Source organism: Hyperolius riggenbachi, chromosome 3 (genome assembly GCF_040937935.1).
Source record: "Hyperolius riggenbachi isolate aHypRig1 chromosome 3, aHypRig1.pri, whole genome shotgun sequence".
NCBI classification, from domain to species: Eukaryota; Metazoa; Chordata; class Amphibia; order Anura; family Hyperoliidae; genus Hyperolius; species Hyperolius riggenbachi.
This window is the reverse complement of record NC_090648.1, coordinates 266560261-266578132: the sequence shown is the minus strand read 5'-3', so window position 1 is coordinate 266578132 and position 17872 is coordinate 266560261. Positions and strand designations below refer to the sequence as shown.

Below are 17872 nucleotides of genomic sequence, written 5' to 3'. Positions count from 1 at the left end.
ATGGCTAAGATGAGGCCACATTTAACTCTTTCCTGGTCGGTATTAAAGAGCCGGGTGGGCTGACGGAGCTCACTGATTCTTACTTTCCTGCTCTCTATATGCTGACTGGAACACCTAATTACTTTCCTTTCTTTATGTAATCTGATATAATGTATGCTGTACATAGGTAGTCTAGAAGATGTAACGTAGGATAGATATAAGGAGACCTGATTGCCCTCAGAAGGAAGGTAATCACGCCGCTGTAACGCAATATGGAACTTTGCTTGGCCAGGATATGTTGAACTGTATCTGTATAGTCGTGTACTTAATAAACTCCATCAAACTTTGAAGAAGCCTGAGAAAGTCTTTTTCCTGCTTGCTGTGATAAGTCGTGTTTGCAACTCTTGCTGATGAGTTGCTGGTGCCGGAGCAAAAGGTGATTTATAACAGTTTATAACAGAGGACAGCCAAAGAGTGTGCAACATTCCTCACTTGTTACATTGTGCTTACTTAAATGTATCTATCTAAGCTTCGGATGCGGCAGCATGTCTCTCCACGAACTTTAAAGCTCTGTGTGTAACCCTTCCAATGCTGGTCTAGTAAAATAAAAATGCTGGTTGCATATAATATGCTGTAAATAATGTTTTAGAGCAAAGTTGAAATGCAGGGTTATATTCCGCTTCAAGTGTTGGTTAGTGTATAGGAGATAGGAGACATTGGTGAAAAACGCATTATACTTTAACGGTTGTGTCAACACCATTTATTTACAATAAGAAATTGCTCATCGCTGTTCTGTACCCCAAACTTTATGTTTGCCAAAGTAGAGATAAGATCTGCACAGAAATGATGTTTTCAGACACAGCTTCAACAAGAGAAGGGAGGGAACATTTCAAGAGCAATGGGAACATTTTAGACCCAAATCTTTTATGCTGGATACACACGGTGCGTTCCCGGACTCAATTCCCCGCTCGATTCCCGGCCGCTCGATTATTTTCGACATGCCCGATTCCCGTTTCAATGGATCGTTAGGTCAACTCTCATGCAAAGCATGCCAAATCGACCTAACAATCATCGAAATGTGCTCGGAAATAATCAAGCGGCCGGGAATCGAGTGGGGCATCGAGTTCGGGAACGCACCGTGTGTACCCAGCATTAGACAGATCAGGTCACACTAGGAACAGGTTAGGCACAGAGTAACAGCTTACAGTGTACAAAATGGACGCAAAGTGCTAATAAGATAAATTAGGGCTAAAATCAATTATGTATTATTGAGCAGAGCCCTAACCTTACTAGCATCCTCTCTCCTCCTAAAAGCAGGGATGACTTGAGACCCAGTAGGTACACCACCATGGCAAAATTGGTTATGACTAGCCGCGCCTTTCTGTTAATCAAACACATCATACACCCGTCTCTGCACAATGCAAAGCCTGGAGTGTGGCCATGTTGTGCAGGGCAGCTTTAAAGCTGGATTTTAGGGGTCTGGACTTCAATGGCTTGGTGGAGCTCAGGAGAGCTTCCGTTTGGGAAATAACACAGTGCTAGCAAGGTGTCGAGGCTGCAGTTTTCTCTTCCTTTTCTTCATTTTTAATATTTCTGATCTAGTGCAGCTAAAGGTACATATCGGGGGGAAGCGAAACAGCACTAGGAGGGCAGGACTACATTCCAATATACAGCAATATATAGATATAGGAAGTGTTTGATACTGAAACCAGGATAATTAACGCAAAACTGAGTATACTGAAAAATGTACTGCATTCTAATGGCACTACAGTGCTTCTTTAACAAAACTTTTATATTTATTTGGTTGTCTACAGTGTACAGGGGCTAGTTTTAGCTAGACCAGAATGTTTCACAATCTCTTTTATGCTTACCTTGCTCTTAGGTTTCCCTTCACCACACAGCTTCATTAGGTCTGAAGACAAAGAGCTAAATGAAAAGAGCAAATTGGGGAATTACATACATTCCTACTAATGCGCGCACGCACACACACACACACACACACACTGTTTAGAATATGTGTACTGCCATATAGATTTCAAAAGAAATCTTAAAACAAACAACCATAGTGAAGACGGTCACCACGCCAATTACTAGCAGCACCCAAAGATGACAACCAACATCGCTTGATATTACAGGGACAATGTGAAATCCCAATAATGTGAGGGAATGTATGAGTTTAATTGTACCCGAGGCAGATATTTATGTGCCAAATGGAACACAGAGTTAATAAATTATATTCCCTCTTTACACTTCACTTGCCATCAAGGCATCAAAATAAATTCTGCTCATCTAGAGAAAGACAAGACATAACATTTATATTGTGCTTTTATCCTTACATAGTTACATAGTTACATAGTTACTTGGGTTGAAAAAAGACATACGTCCATCGAGTTCAACCAGAGAACAACGTACAACCCCAGCCTGCTCCCCTCCCATATCCCCGTTGATCCAGAGGAAGGAGAAAAACCCTTACAAGGCATGGTCCAATTAGCCCCAAAAGGGAAAAAAATCCTTCCCGACTCCAGATGGCAATCAGATAAAATCCCTGGATCAACATCATTGGGAATTACCTAGCAATTGTAGCCATGGATGTCTTTCAATGCAAGGAAAGCATCTAAGCCCCTTTTAAATGCAGGTATAGAATTTGCCAAAACTACTTCCTGTGGCAATGCATTCCACATCTTAATAACACTTACTGTAAAGAACCCTTTCCTAAATAAATGGCTAAAACGCAGATCATGTCCTCTAGTCCTTTGAGAAGGCCTAGGGACAAAAAACTCATCCGCCAAGCTTTTATATTGCCCCTGATGTATTTATACATGTTAATTAGATCCCCTCTAAGGCGTCTTTTCTCTAGACTAAATAAACCCAGTTTATCTAACCTTTCTTGGTAAGTGAGACCTTCCATCCCACGTATCAATTTTGTTGCTCGTCTCTACACCTGCTCTAAAACTGCAATATCTTTCCTGTAATGTGGTGCCCAGAACTGAATTCCATATTCCAGATGTGGCCTTACTAGAGAGTTAAACGGGCAATATTATGCTAGCATCTCGAGTTTTTATTTCCCTTTTAATGCAACCCCAAATTTTATTCGCTTTAGCAGCAGCGGCTTGGCATTGAGTACGATTATTTAACTTGTTGTCGATGAGTACTCCTAAGTCCTTCTCCAAGTTTGATGTCCCCAACTGTATCCCATTTATTTTGTATGGTGCTAGACCATTGGTACGACCAAAATGCATGACTTTACATTTTTCAACATTGAATTTCATCTGCCATTTATGTGCCCATATAGCCATCCTATCCAGATCCAATTTTGTGTCATCTGCAAAAAAAGCAACATTGCTTTCTACTGCATCTACTGGGTCATTAATAAATACATTGAGGAGCACTGGACCCAGTACAGACCCCTGTGGGACCCCACTGCTAACAGTGGTCCTGGCTGACTCAAAGCGCTTGAGCTGCAGACACTAGGGCATGCTCAGTAGGCAGTAGCAGTATTATAATGGCACCACTGAATGCATTTTCTCTAGAAAGGTGAATAAGCCAGTCAACAAATTCCACAAGACAATAAAATCATTTAGTGTGGAATAGAAAAACGTATAAACCGGTTGCTCTTGCATTGCAATTATGCATCACTTTAGGAAGCCAGTCGACAGAATACTTGTGGAGCAATACACAATGTGATTACAGTTAACTTGCTAAAGGTACACGTGGTATCCTTTACACAACACACCTGCCTTCCGTCCCAGGGCTTTGCAGTGACCCTTCTTCATCGCTACTATATTCTGTGTTTTCTGAAATCAAATAATACATGCATGAATATAACAATAAGCAAAACAAATAAGTTGAAAAGTAAAATCTTTAACTTGGAGACACTAAAATCTCTAAGTTTAGACCCTTGAGTAGTTCCAGATATTTATGTAAAATAGAAGCAAGGTTACCAAACTTAAAACCTCCAAGTAATTTGAAAATATGAATGTACAAGGAAGCAGCCGCATTTGCAGGACAAACAAATTAATAGTTTTATGTTCTACTGCTCACCAGATCTCCTCATTGTCCCTCGTATCTCACCCAACCATTGTGCCCTTCCTGCAATTTTTCAACTATGAGAGAATACTCAAAATGCTTTCGAAATTTTTGTATGTGGCTAGGCACAAAGTGAATGTTCTGTAGAAAGGACAGAATAACTAAGTTTGGTAATACATATACAGTTTATCCTATTGGTTTATATGTACTGTAATTTTTGTGAGATGTACTGTAATTTTTGTGATTTTGTGAATTTTTGGCTTAAAAAAAAAAAGAGACTTATGCACAATGCCAATATAACAAATCTGATTTACTGATTAAGAATAATACTTAGAGAATGAGTAATGGTAAAAAAAACAACATTATTTCAAGGGCCGTAGGCAAAATGTAGCCGAATCTCTTTAAAACTGGGACAAGTCTGAAATCATAAAGAGGAACAGCTTACAAAGAGTGTCAGGAGTCACAGAATTTGTAAACTGGCACTGCTGCTAAAAGTGCAGGAAGCATAAGGCACCTGAAGCCATGTTTGTTATTCTTATCCTTTCTGGACTGTGTTCTCAGAGCACTAAAACCTCAGGCTTAGACTGAAAAGCATTAGAGAGACCTCTAACTGCCAAGAAAGTTGATCTACTGAGTTAGGCAGAAGTCCAAGTAAGAATTCAAGGTTTCTATTCTATGTAGGCTTGATATCTTAGTGGGAAAAACCAGTGCAAAGGAAATTAAATATAAAGCATCCACATCTACATTTACTGAAATGCAACATTTGTAAAAATGGAACTACTACTATACAGCAGGCATTACAAGGTGCCTACAAGAAGCATTGTTTGAGTGTCTAGGAAGCCACACCGTGTTCTGAACCTAATTGTTATATATACATATATAATGGTCCTCTGATGTAGAGGATCCTATATTCAAAATGTACACATTGATCTGCAGGTAGAACATGTTGCAATTTGAATAGTTTTTGTAGTACCCAAGGTCTTCACTAGTTGGTAGCCATCTAAAGGTTTGGTAGGGAGGAGAAGGAACAAGGTTACCCATTAGGGAAGTTAAAGCCTCAATTCAGTGTTCATCAGAAACGTTTAGAGGAAAGATTTTAGAGTAGGGCAACATTAATTAAAGACCTATTTAAAAAGATGGGAATCAGCTGATCACGGATAAATTGAAACTATTTTTGAAAAAAATGCACTTTTCTGAAGAATTGCCATATTTGCCAACTGCCATATTTATAAAAGTGAGAATCAGAATGTAGGATGATAAGGGTTTGCTTATCTCTCGATCACCACATCGGTGATATACTCAGGAATAAAGGACCATTGCCTTATTTATAAAGCAACAATCAGCTGATTGTTGCTTTATACATCACCAAATGGCATCGGTGACTTGGAAAGTGGAAACACCTTTTACTTCAGTGGGTCAGAGTGTGTTTTTCTAAACACCCACACCCCACTTTTGCAGACGATTACCTCTTTAAAAACTTGTGATCCATGGATCCCTGGTGCACTCTGCACTCTGACACTGGGAGAGTTCTGGAGGCAAATACAGCCTAGTCATGGCCACAAAAGCTGGGGCCTTGAATAGTTTTGTGGTCCATAAACTATGCAGCTTGAACTAGGCAAACAACTGAGTCAGGTGTGCATCACTCCTAGTCTGCAAACCAATTGAGGCCCTAGCTTAACTGCAACTAGGCTTTGCTTTTGGAAACCTAATGTGGTCTGAGTGTCCATTTAAGCAAACAGAGCTGCAGATCAGCACTTTAGTATTATTATTGTAGTTGATAAAATAAGTGTTTGTCCCCAAAATGTTCATGAACACAAAGCTCTTAAAGGAGTGATTAGATTTTTTAAAAAAGGTTACCAGAGGAGAAGTGGTATCTGCTCTTAAGCAATAGTGTCGGACAAATTCACTTTAGAACATTTTTTTTGTTAACTGTACAAGTAACCTTACCTTAAAGAAATGTAATAGGATGGGTCTCTCTGATCCAAAAACCAAAATCACTTGTAGGCAATTTTGGTTGACTGTTTGCAGTAAACATTACTATAAACATATGGGTGTTAAAACTGTTAAAATGTATTTATCTGCGACTAGGTAAGCGGAGAGGATTAATGAAAGGACAAGTGATCCGACAACTTAAGGTTATAATGCTGAGAGTTAATGGTGTGCTAAGTCTTACAGATGTACAGCAGCAATATTATCAGCATTCAGCTGTTAATATCTTTTTAATGTATGAGAGGGTATGAGGTTGGGGATGTGCTGGTACAGAGATGTTCTCATAGGAGGACATGCATCATGAGCACATTCTCACAAGGTCGGCGTGTTCATCTTGTTAGCGCTTATAGAAGATTAGTAAGTCATGCATTTTCACAACACAGAGAAAGCTGGAAAACATACTTACCCAGTGGAATGCTATCTAGGTCTGTGTAAGTTAAAGCAAGGAAACAAAAACCAACACCACAATCAAAACAAAGCTAGTTGCTGAAGATAAAGACTCCATTGCTAGAGATATATTTACTTAAAAATCCCATGAAAGGAGAAAAAGTAGTTTGGGCCAGTTAAGAAACTAGTTTAGGACAGGACACAATGTCGCCTGTATTATAAAAAAAAAACAAAAAAAAAAAACCTTTGCCACAACTAACCGTATTAACAAAGATGCTAAAAACAAAATTCGACATAGCCACCAGGGGTTCAATGAAAATTGTGAATAATGGGTGAGAGAATATATCCCTGTTTTGTGCCACATATTAACTTACAAGAATTGGATAATGCATCCATTAACCTATTTCTATTAGCCAAGCCACTTTTATGTAGAATGGAGACATTTTTGAATAAATGTATCCAGTATTTTAATGGGGTTCAAATATGTGCATACATGTGCTTTAGCAGAATAGCAGAACTTTACAAATATTTAATTAGCAGGAAGTGTAAGAATAAAAAAATCCTGTCCACTTTGTCAGCTACTTTATAAGCATTGGAAAAAAAAAAGCAATCAATCATAGTCAAAGCTCTACAAATATTGCCTGGGGATTATCTTTTGGTGAGAAATTGGACTTGGTCTCAATTCATAAGAAAAGCCAGGATTTCCGCGTTTAGTTCTATAGGGCAGTTGATTAGCGATTTGGGATGATTGCTGTAGCGTAGCAAGTCGTTTGATTCCTACGAAGTATGAAAATATATGGATTTAAGAACTCCTCCAGGACATGAGGTTTAATAGATTTAAGAAGTCAGATAATTTCTCTTCTCTCACTTTATGAACCAATAGGGTCCACTAAAAGCATTTTGAAAATTTTGAGGGAGGAGTATTTATCTCTTTTTTCTTGTAGAAAAGACAATACCACTGATTAACTGTATTTTGAAATCTTGCACTCTCCATACCAATTCATAAAAAATGTAATTTGTTTTGGAGAGCAGATTGAGGTACCAGACCTGTTAACGCAAGCTTTATTATATTGATAATGAATTTCCCAATCTTGTTTCACTTAAGCTGAATCCGGCTTTAGTTTTAAAGGCATTTAGCATGGTGTAAGAGTATTAGCTGTGTCTTTAGAGCTGCATAATACACAATTTCTATGCAAGTTTTCTTTTGCAGCTTTTCTTCATCCTCAGCCGATTATCATTCACATTGCGATAATGTTTGTGTTTGTGACATGTGGTGCCACATGTTATGAATATTTGTAGTTTCATAGTGGTTTATCAGGAACTCATTTAAAAAAAAAAAAAAAAAAAAAAAAAAGAAGTTTTGAACCAGGGTACATTGAAAGAATTTTAACTTCTAACATGAACTACAGCACAACACAATTTTTGCATATATACTGTAATTAATGCTAAAGCAGGTTAAAAAAATCTGTTGCATCATTGTAACAATTTTGAAGGAAATGTTCCTTTCATGGGATCTTTAAGATAAAGAATAGATGCTGCAATATGATATACATTTATTAGAACCATATTACAAACAACAGTAGACATAAGCAAACCTGAACTTAGGCCTACATTTAAAAACGGTGCTACGGTAATTTGGGCACAGGGGAAAGCCGCTTATAGATTATGGCTATCATTCATAAAGGTGCAGTCGGTAGTTCGGGAAAACACCGTTCTTCTCCGCAAGCGGTGCTTATGACTTCAGGGTGGTCATTCATAAAAAAGTAGCCTGTTGCAATACAAGTGCAGAGGTTTTCTGGAGGAAGCTGGCGGTAGCGTGGCGGAAGACATGCGGAAACATAAAAGCTGCCCGATTCCCTCCGTGCGCTGCTCTGTCTGATGCTGCTTGGGAGGTTCGTCCCATTCATTTAAAAGTAATCCGCCCGCCTATCGCTACTGTTGAGCAAGCGGTATTTTCCTTCCGCATACCGCTTGCTCTAATCTTTATGAATGGACGTGTTTGTTACTTTTTCTAGATAAAACTAGAAAAACTCCGCACAAGGCGGAAATGTATCGCTCTGCTCGGTAGTGTCATTTTTTCATGCGGAAAGAGCCTTTATGAATGCTGACTTTGCCGAGTGTTTGGTAAAGTCAGCTGTTTTATGCATTTCCGCATGCGGAAATGCTTTATGAATGATAGCCTATATCGGTAAGATTACCGATATTTTACAATTGGCAGTGGCTAAATCTGATAGTAAAATATCACCAATCTTACAGATAGTTTGCTAGCACCCAACCCGCTACCTAACATTAACCGCCGTCCCCTACCCCGCCACAATATCTGCCAATATAAATCAATGCGCTTAACCCTATTCTTACATGAAACCTCCCCTCTATTGATGCTTAACACTAACCTAATGCAGCCCCCTTCCACAATCTTTGCTGATATAAGTGTCGCCTTAACTAAATACTACCTCTCTCCTCTGCTATTTATTGGGAGCCGGCCACCTAATCCTGCTATATTTAACACTGGTCTACCAAAGCGCCACTGGTGCCCAAATTACCTGCTTCAGTTGGAAACCTCTATTTCTAATTACTTGAATTGTTGATGACCTGCACACCTTCTAGCTCAGTAAGCTGGCCAATCCTGTCCCTAAGAAGACTCTCAGTCATAAACAAATAGATGTTCCAACACACACCAACACAAAGTACATCTAGAACAAACATCTATCAGAAAATAAAGGCCTGTAAAAAAGAAAAAAAAACAAAAACAAAAAAAAAAACAGGATTTCTAATGATGTCACTAAGGAAAAATACTGCATTAACAAATACCGGCTGGGATACTGTTGTACAGAAACTATTGTGTACATTTTAACAGGGTATACAGCAGTTCTCACACATATCTAACCAAGTGACACTGAAGCGTGAAAAAAACCAAAAAACTTATGATATACTGAATTGAATGTGTAGTACAGGTAATGCATAGAACATTAGTAGCAAAGAAAAGTGTCTCATTCTTATTTTCAGTTATAGAGCTTTTATTTTATAACATTGCATCACTCTAATATTTGCAGTTTACAAACTATACTCTGAAGACTATAAACTATATAAACTATGAAACAGAGCAGGAAAGTTCGAAGGGTCATTAGCTCTGCAGTAAAACCTTAAACAAGAAACAGTGAGAGAAAGGTTTAGAAATTTTAGAAAAGAACACTGCTCCCTGACTAAATTAGTCAGAGCTCAGATAAGCTCTTTTACCTCAGTAACAACTGTAGTACTGGAAACAATATGAGACTCCTATTAGTGCTACTAATGTTCTATTTCTTAGCTGTACTACACATTCAAATCATTATATCATCAGTTTATTTTCACATCCAATTCCCTTTCCTAAGGGCCACTTTGTGTTTTTGTATAAATCTGAATGTATAAAACTCGATATTAAGCTCAATAGCATATTAAAGCTAATGGGAACCAGTGTAAACGAAAAAAAAAAAAAAAAAAAAAAAAAAATAAAAAAAAGAGTCAGATACTCACCTAAGGAGAGGGGAACGCTCGGTCCTAATGAGCCTTCCCAATCCTCTCCCGATGCCCGGTCCCGCACAGGATCCCCCGCAGCAGTATTCGACCGTTTCGGTAAAATACTGCCACTTCCACCGCCGAAGGGAGGTTTCCGAAGTCTTCGGGAGCATACTGCACATGCGCGAGTGCCCTCTATGACGTGTCTATGACGCATTCGCGCGTGCGCAGTATGGAGCCGCCGGCCTTCGGGAGCCAGAGTGCTCCCGAACACTTCTGGAGTCCCCGCGGTGGCGGATTTGCACGGAGGATCCACCGGGCACCGGGAGAGGGGAGGCTCATTAGGACTTAGAGCCTTCCCTCTCCTTAGGTGAGCATCTGACTTTTTTTTTTTTTTTTTTTAATGGGGTTACATTAGCTTTAACTGTCCCACATGGGATATATACATTATACTTGTCTGATTCTTTCCGAAAGAATCAACAGGGACATTAGTCACATCATTTTTGTGTAAGGGAAGACTACTCAACAACTAGGGGAAAAAAGGACCTAGAACAGAATAAAATCAAATGTAATGCAATAATTTACAGCATTTACAGCAAATAGGGTATAATATATATCTGTTTCAGGCCAAACATGCACAAATGCAAGCATGCAGTAAAAGCAAATGTATAAATAGGAAAGTACCTTGCAGAGCATGGCCCAAAAGTGCATCAAGTTCAGGGTTCAGTTCTGCTTTTTCCTTTAACATATGGAACAGAAGTTGATTTTGAGTCGCACTGGTAATTTCAGTTTGTTTTAGACGCCCCTCTAGAACTTTAATTTGAGCTTCTCTCTGGGCTGACTGGAGGCCCTGTTAACATATTGAAGACGAGCATTACATTTAAAAGGAGAAAAAAAAATAATTGGCATGGAGAATGTTAAAACTGCAAAACCAGCTACTTAAGTGTACCAGAGATATAAAGTGGCTTGCAAAAGTATTCGGCCCCTTTGAAGTTTTCCACATTTTGTCATGTTATTGCCACAAACATGAATCAATATTATATGAATTCCACGTGAAAGACCAATACAAAGTGGTGTACACGTGAGAAGTGGATCGAAAATCATACATGATTCCAAACTTTTTTTTATTTTTTATTTTAAAAGAACTGCAAAGTGTGGTGTGCTTAATTATTCAGCCCCCTGAGTCAATACTTTGTAGAACCACCTTTTGCTGCAATTACAGCTGCCAGTGCTTTAGGGTATGTCTCTACCAGCTTTTCACATCTAGAGACTGAAATCCTTGCCCATTCTTCTTTGAAAAACAGCTCCAGCTCAGTCAGATTAGATGGACAGCGTTTGTGACCAGCAGTTTTCAGATCTTGCCACAGATTCTCGATTGGATTTAGATCTGTACTTTGACTGGGCCATTCTAACACATGGATATGTTTTGTTTTAAACCATTCCATTGTTGCCCTGGCTTTATGTTTAGGGTCGTTGTCCTGCTGGAAGGTGAACCTCTGCCCCAGTCTCAAATCTTTTGCAGACTCCAAGAGGATTTCTTCCAAGATTGCTCTGTATTTGGCGCCATCTATCTTCCCATCAACTCTGACCAGCTTTCCTGTCCCAGCTGAAGAGAAGCACCCAAAGAGCATGATGCTGCCACCACCATATTTGACAGTGGGGATGGTGTGTTCAGAGTGATGTGCAGTGTTAGTTTTCCGCCACACACAGCATTTTGCATTTTGGCCAAAAAGTTCCATTTTGGTCTGACCAGAGCACCTTCTTCCACATGTTTGCTGTGTATTCTGTTAACAATGGCTTTCTTTTAGCCACTCTTCCATAAAGGCCAACTTTGTGCAGTGCACGACTAAGGCTGGTTTCACACCAGGACGTTGCGTTTTAGGGGACGTTATGGTCGCATAACGTGCCCCTAACGCAACACCTGGTGCTCCCTACTTTGGACGTCAGAGTGAGCCGCGTTGTGCAGCTCACTCTGGCGTCCGTGATGCGTACTCTTGTGCGCATGCGGCATCACGTGGTCCCGCCGGCCAATCGCTGCACGGAGCGGCCGCTCCAGGAAGTAAACACTGCACGTCACAGTGAATATTATTTAGCCATGTGCCTGGCCGCTCTCCGCTCCTCCCCAACGTTACTGAGCATGTGCAAGCAGTCTAACGCGGCTCTGCCGCTTAGACAGTACTGCATGCAGTACGTTGTCTGGTGGCGCAGCGTTACTATGTAACGCAACGTGGGCACTGTGAACAGCCCATTGATTTTTCATTGCTGTGCGGTGGGGTGCGTTACAGGCTGCTCTAACGTGCGCCTGTAACGTCCCACTGTGAAACCAGCCTAATAGTTGTCCTTTGGACAGATTCCCCCACCTAAGCTGTAGATCTCTGCAGCCCGTCCAGAGTCACCATGGGCCTCTTGACTGCATTTCTGATCAGCGCTCTCCTTGTTTGGCCTGTGAGTTTAGGTGGACGGCCTTGTCTTGGTAGGTTTACAGTTGTACCATACTCCTTCCATTCCTGAATGATCGCTTGAACAGTGCTCTGTAGGATGTTCAAGGCTTTGGAAATTTTTTTTAGCCTAAGCCTGCTTTAAATTTCTCAATAACTTTATCCCTGACCTGTCTGATGTGTTCTTTGGACCTCATGGTGTTGTTGCTACCAATATTCTCATAGACAACCTCTGAGGCCATCACAGAGCAGCTGTATTTGTACTGACATTAGATTACACACAGGTGCACTCTATTTAGTGGCAACTGACTGCACTCAGACCAAAGAGTGCTGAATAATTACGCACACTACACTTTGCAGTTATTTATTTATTTGTAAAAAATGTTTGGAATCATGTACGATTTTCGATCCACTTCTCACGTGTACACCACTTTGTATTGGTCTTTCATGTGGAATTCCAATACAAGTGATTCATGTTTGTGGCAGTAATATGACAAAATGTGGAATACTTCAAGGGGGCCAAATACCTTTGCAAACCACTTTAAGATAAAAAAAAAAAAGTTTCATACATATCTGGGGCTTCCTCCACCCCCCTCCGGCCATATTGTTCCCTCAGCGCTGTTCTTTGTCTCCTTGATCTTCCGTAAGGGGTCTTTCAGCAAGCGCAGAAAGCTCCCAGTAACGGAGGCGCGTAAGCCTCAACTGGCCAAGATACCGGAAGCCCTTACGGAAAATCGAGGAGGGAGAGGACGACAGAGATAGCGATCAGGCCAGAAGGGGCTGGAGGACACCCCAGGTATGTATGAATTTTTTTTTTACATTCATCTCTGGATTCCTTTAAGGCTCCACTGACAGGCTACTAATAGCCGAATCCTAAAGAACATGTGGAATAGCACCACTGTGCTGAACTAAGTATAGGTTGTAAATATACTAACTTAAAGAGAATTTGAAAAATAATAAAAAAATAAAATAAAACACTGGGGAACACTTACCTCAGGAGAGGGAAGCCTCTGGATCTTAATGAGCCTTTCCCATTCTGTTCACCCTCCAGGATCCAGTGCTGGCAACCCCTGTAAACCAGCGAGGTAAATATCCTGTGCAGGCGCAGTAGCAGCTTTCTGATCGGGCTAAGGCAGAAACAGCCGAGCCTGATCTGGTCCACTCTACTGCGCAGGCGACTATGTTGTAGTTTCAGGTGAGACAGCGCTGGATCCCTAAGGCTTAGGAGGATGGGGGAAGCCTCAGTAGAATCCCAAGGCTTCTCCTGCCTGCGATAAGCATCCCCAGGGGGAGGGGTTTGCGGTTTTTACAGAGTCTCTTTCAAGCAGAACTATGGACACAGTTCAAATATGTGGGGAGAGAATATTGTACCCCCGTACCCACTGTCTATATGGAACATGGTACTCCCATTCACAGACTGTAACCTCTCTTTTTATCAAACACTAAGGTGTTCTTGCTGAAGTTTACCACTTTGAAAATACCACCCCATTCAGGCACTTATGCTACTGGATGATGGAGAAGAAAGAAGCCGGGCACCATCCAGTATTACCGTATTTTTTAGACCATAAGACACTTTTTCTCCCCCAAAAGTGGGGAGAAAAAAATCACTGTATCTTATGGTCTGAATAGTACATTTGGCTGGCACCCACCAACATCGCAATATACGTGCGCCTGCTCCTCTAGCCCTACAGCAACAGTTACCACAATGCCCATGGCTATCCCCCTTTTCTATCCCCACAGGAGGGAAAAGGAATGCCCATGGCAACCCCCCTCTTCTACTCGCAGGGGGCAAAGGACTGTCCACGGCAATCCCCCTCCTACTCCCGTGCAGTGGTAACATGAATGTCTGTGGCAACCCCTCTCCTACTCCCGTAGGTGAAAAGGAATGTCCATGGTGACCCCCCCCTCTACCCCCACGGGAGGAACAGGAATGTCCGTGCGGATTGCAGAGTAAAGTGAGCAGCAGCCCTCACCTGATCTGGACCGATCCTCTGTCTTCTCTCCCCTCCTGCTTGCCTGTGTGACCTATGACCTCACGAAGTGAGAGCCCAGCATGCATGCAAGCAGGAGGGGAGACCAGACTGGACTGCACCATTCTGCTTTTCTCTCTGAGAACATTACCACCTACAGTAGTAACAGTCTCCAGTACAGGAATTGGCCACTGCCTGGGCTACCAATCAGCTATGGTACTTTAAAAGGCATCTGAGCATATGGGAGCTCCAAAATTAAAATCTGGCAATCAGGAATGGCAAAGTAAACAAAGAAGTACTCATAGTTATGCCCCTTGTGAGCAAGTGAAATTTCCAGGGGCATAAATCTGCGCACCAGTAATCAGGAAATGGTTAACACCAGTTCCGCTCTCCAGTCATTCTCATTCAGGAGAATTCATCCACCATGTGAGACAGAGGCATAATCTTTAAATGAACAATACTGGTTTAACAGATTGTACAGTGCAGTCCATTTTTGATTTTAACTAATTCCTGATAAAATGTGTTATTTTTACCTATGAAAGATCTTCTAATTTATATACAGTCTAATGTTCATTCTGTTACTTCCACGACATTCCCCAATGACACCACTTTTTGAGTACCATTAAAACAAAACTATCCATTGTACACCAAAGGGAAGGGTTATACACTTTTTTTCTATTTTGGATACAGAACGCGACCTTACACTTACCTGAATACAAAAAAAATTAAAATGTCAGTTCCTGAATAAGGTGGAATCTTTTTGAAAGTTGGCGACGTACCTTACTGACTGCCATGGTAAGAAAGTGATCAAGCAAATATCGGGCTTCAGTTAAAGTGCAGGAACTAATTATGGCAGTAACATCAAGTGTATCGCCTTCTTCCTAAAGGACAAACATTTTTACAAAAAGAAATGCATTAAGTGGTGTCAGATGTGCATTAATGTAAGAAGGTGCCAAACATTTTGTCAGTGAAATCTGCAGTCATATTTTTAACAAAGTGTTAAGTACACAAAGACTGCCATTTTTGCCCATGCACATTTATGCTTGTATTTATGCTCAGCAGGTCAAAAAGCAATTCAACAATTCTGTGCAAGTTAACTCTTCAGTTGTTATACACAATAGCATAAAAAGTTTCCAAGCATCATCTAACAAGGATATTGACTTGGCTGTGTCATTTTTCATTTTCAGAGGGCTTCTTCATATAGCAAATACTACACATTTAGTAGTTAAGCTCATCGAGTTCATGCCATAGTCAACTTTAATGGAGTGTGTCTTTCAGGCTAATTTCACACCAGGACGTTGCGTTAGAGGGGGCGTTAAGGTCGCATAACGTCCCCCTAACTCAACGCCTGGTGGTGCTGGATCTGGACGTCAGAGTGAGCCGCGTTGTGCAGCTCACTCTGGCGTCAGTGATGCCGTGATGCGCACTCTTGTGCGCATGCGGCATCACGTGGTCCCGCCGGCCAATCGCCGCACAGAGCGGCTGCTCCAGGAAGTAAACACTGCACGTCATAACGTGCAGTGCATATTAATTAGCCATGTGCCTGGCCGCTCTCCGCTCCTCCCCAACATTACTGAGCATGTGCAAGCAGTCTAACGCGGCTCAGCCGCGTCTAAAGTACTGCATGCAGTACGTTGTCTTGTGACGCAGCGTTACAATGTAACGCAACGTCCGCACTGTGAACAGCCCCATTGATTTTTCATTACTGTGCGGTGGGCTGCGTTACAGGCTGCTCTAACGTGCGCCTGTAACGTCCCACTGTGAAACCAGCCTTAAAGTTTTATTGAAACGTTGGCCTGAAAGTTTCTTTTGATACAACCATTCATGTTTTAAGCACAATTGCCATGCTATATTTTCAGAATGGGATTTGATTAAAAAATAAATAAATTACAAATTCAGTTGGAAACCCGTTTTTTTAAAAAAAAAAAAAAACAATATAAGTAAAAGCTGCAAAAAGTAGCCAGCTATTTAAGACACCCACCTTGGCCTCCTCCATCTGCATAATACTTGCTTGACAGTCAGATATGCTGTCATTGATGTAATCAATATTTGCACTAAGAGATTCAATTTCTTCATTCAGGTGGTTAATGTTTTTATCCAGATCTAAATTTTCCTTCATAATTCGATCCCTTTTCCTGGTAACTTTTTCTTTTCTTTTCGTAAGTTCTTCACGTTGCTGTAAAGGAAAAAACAACACAATTAACACATACAATTTTACTATTCTGAAATACTTTTAAAACTAAATTACCGTAGTATTTTACTTTTGTCTTGTAAGTTTTCCTTTAATAAACCAAAACTTTTCTCAGAATGCTAATGTTTGTTCTTAAAAAACAAAACAAAAACAAAACAAAACTTCAGGGTAAACAGAAAATCAATATCAGTTTTGGCATTTCCCCAAGCATTCGTACCTCTCTTGCCAAGGTTAACATTTTCAAAATGGCAGAAATCTATTTTATATGTGCCTGTGACCTTATTATTTGCTTCTTATTGCTTAATTGAAGTTATAGGTGTCATCAGACCTGTTTTCTAAAAGCTTGTCCTTTCCTTTACATCAGTCAATTACCTGGTTTACGGCCAGCAATAATGACATAGTGGAAATTTGATTGAATATTGATTAAGTACCTCTGCTGCTAGCTTTGTGCAATACAAAGCTGTGTGATCAATCAATCACTCACATGATGCTCCTACTTGCTCCCCATTCCCTTCCATGGCTGCTCAATCCGACTGGCCTTATCCATTCAATGTTCCCTCAAAAGACAATCAAAAGGGCATTTGTTTCTAATTTGATTTTAATTAGAATCCACATAGCAGAAAAAAAAAAAAAAAAGTTACAAAATTGCTTAGTGTGTGGCCAGAATCTCAGAATATTGATCATCTGCTTTACCACCTTCCAGTGCTACACATTCAGTTAAGATTTTAGCAGAACAATTAAATATTGATTAAGAGTGACCCCATAGTGATCTTTAGATTAGTTTAACCAGCCTGGCGTTCTATTAAGATCACCAGGCTGGCGACCGGACGTTTTTTTTAAAATAAAAATAAAACTATTGCATGCAGCCAACTGAGAGTTGGCTGCATGAAAGCCCACTAGAGGGCGCTCCTAATGCATACTAGAAGTAACAAGAAAGGCCGCGATGAGCGGCCCTTCTTGTTATGCTTTCCTCGTCGCCATGGCGACGAGCGGAATGACGTCATGGACGTCAGCCGCCTCCGATCCAGCCCTTAGCGCTGGCTGGAACTGTGTGGTCCGGCTGCGCTGGGCTCGGGTGGCTGGGGGGACCCTTTTTCACCGCTGCACGCTGCGGCGGCGATCAGGTAGCACACGCGGCTGGCAAAGTGCCGGCTGCGTGTGCTCCTTTTTATTTTATTAAAATCGGCCCAGCAGGGCCTGAGCGGCAGCCTTTGGCGGTAATGGTCGAGCTGATTTCGTCCATACTGCCAGGCTGGTTAATGTGTTACAAAAAAAGTGCATGGTATCTTGGGCTTTATCCGCATACATTCTATGTCTCCCCAACTGCATTACATGCCATAGATTTAAAATTAAGTCTTCCAGCCATCAACTAACAACAATTCCCAATGTCTTCTTGC

General features: G+C 40.9%; 1 protein-coding gene across 10 annotated transcripts in view; it reads right to left on the bottom strand.

Annotated features, from left to right (window-relative positions):
- Positions 1–17872, bottom strand: part of KIF21A (kinesin family member 21A) — a 207634-nt gene that overhangs the window by 41881 nt on the left and 147881 nt on the right. For 8 of the 10 annotated variants that reach the window (XM_068276297.1, XM_068276295.1, XM_068276302.1 and 5 more), the window contains 6 exons: positions 16266–16460; positions 15064–15165; positions 10561–10726; positions 6401–6421; positions 3713–3773; positions 1851–1905 (listed from right to left, as the gene is read on the bottom strand). In XM_068276297.1, coding sequence (XP_068132398.1) covers positions 1851–1905; positions 3713–3773; positions 6401–6421; positions 10561–10726; positions 15064–15165; positions 16266–16460 — 600 coding nt within the window. The remainder of the gene's footprint in view (positions 1–1850; positions 1906–3712; positions 3774–6400; positions 6422–10560; positions 10727–15063; positions 15166–16265; positions 16461–17872) is intronic. The other 2 variants (XM_068276298.1, XM_068276304.1) reach the window with 1 other exon arrangement.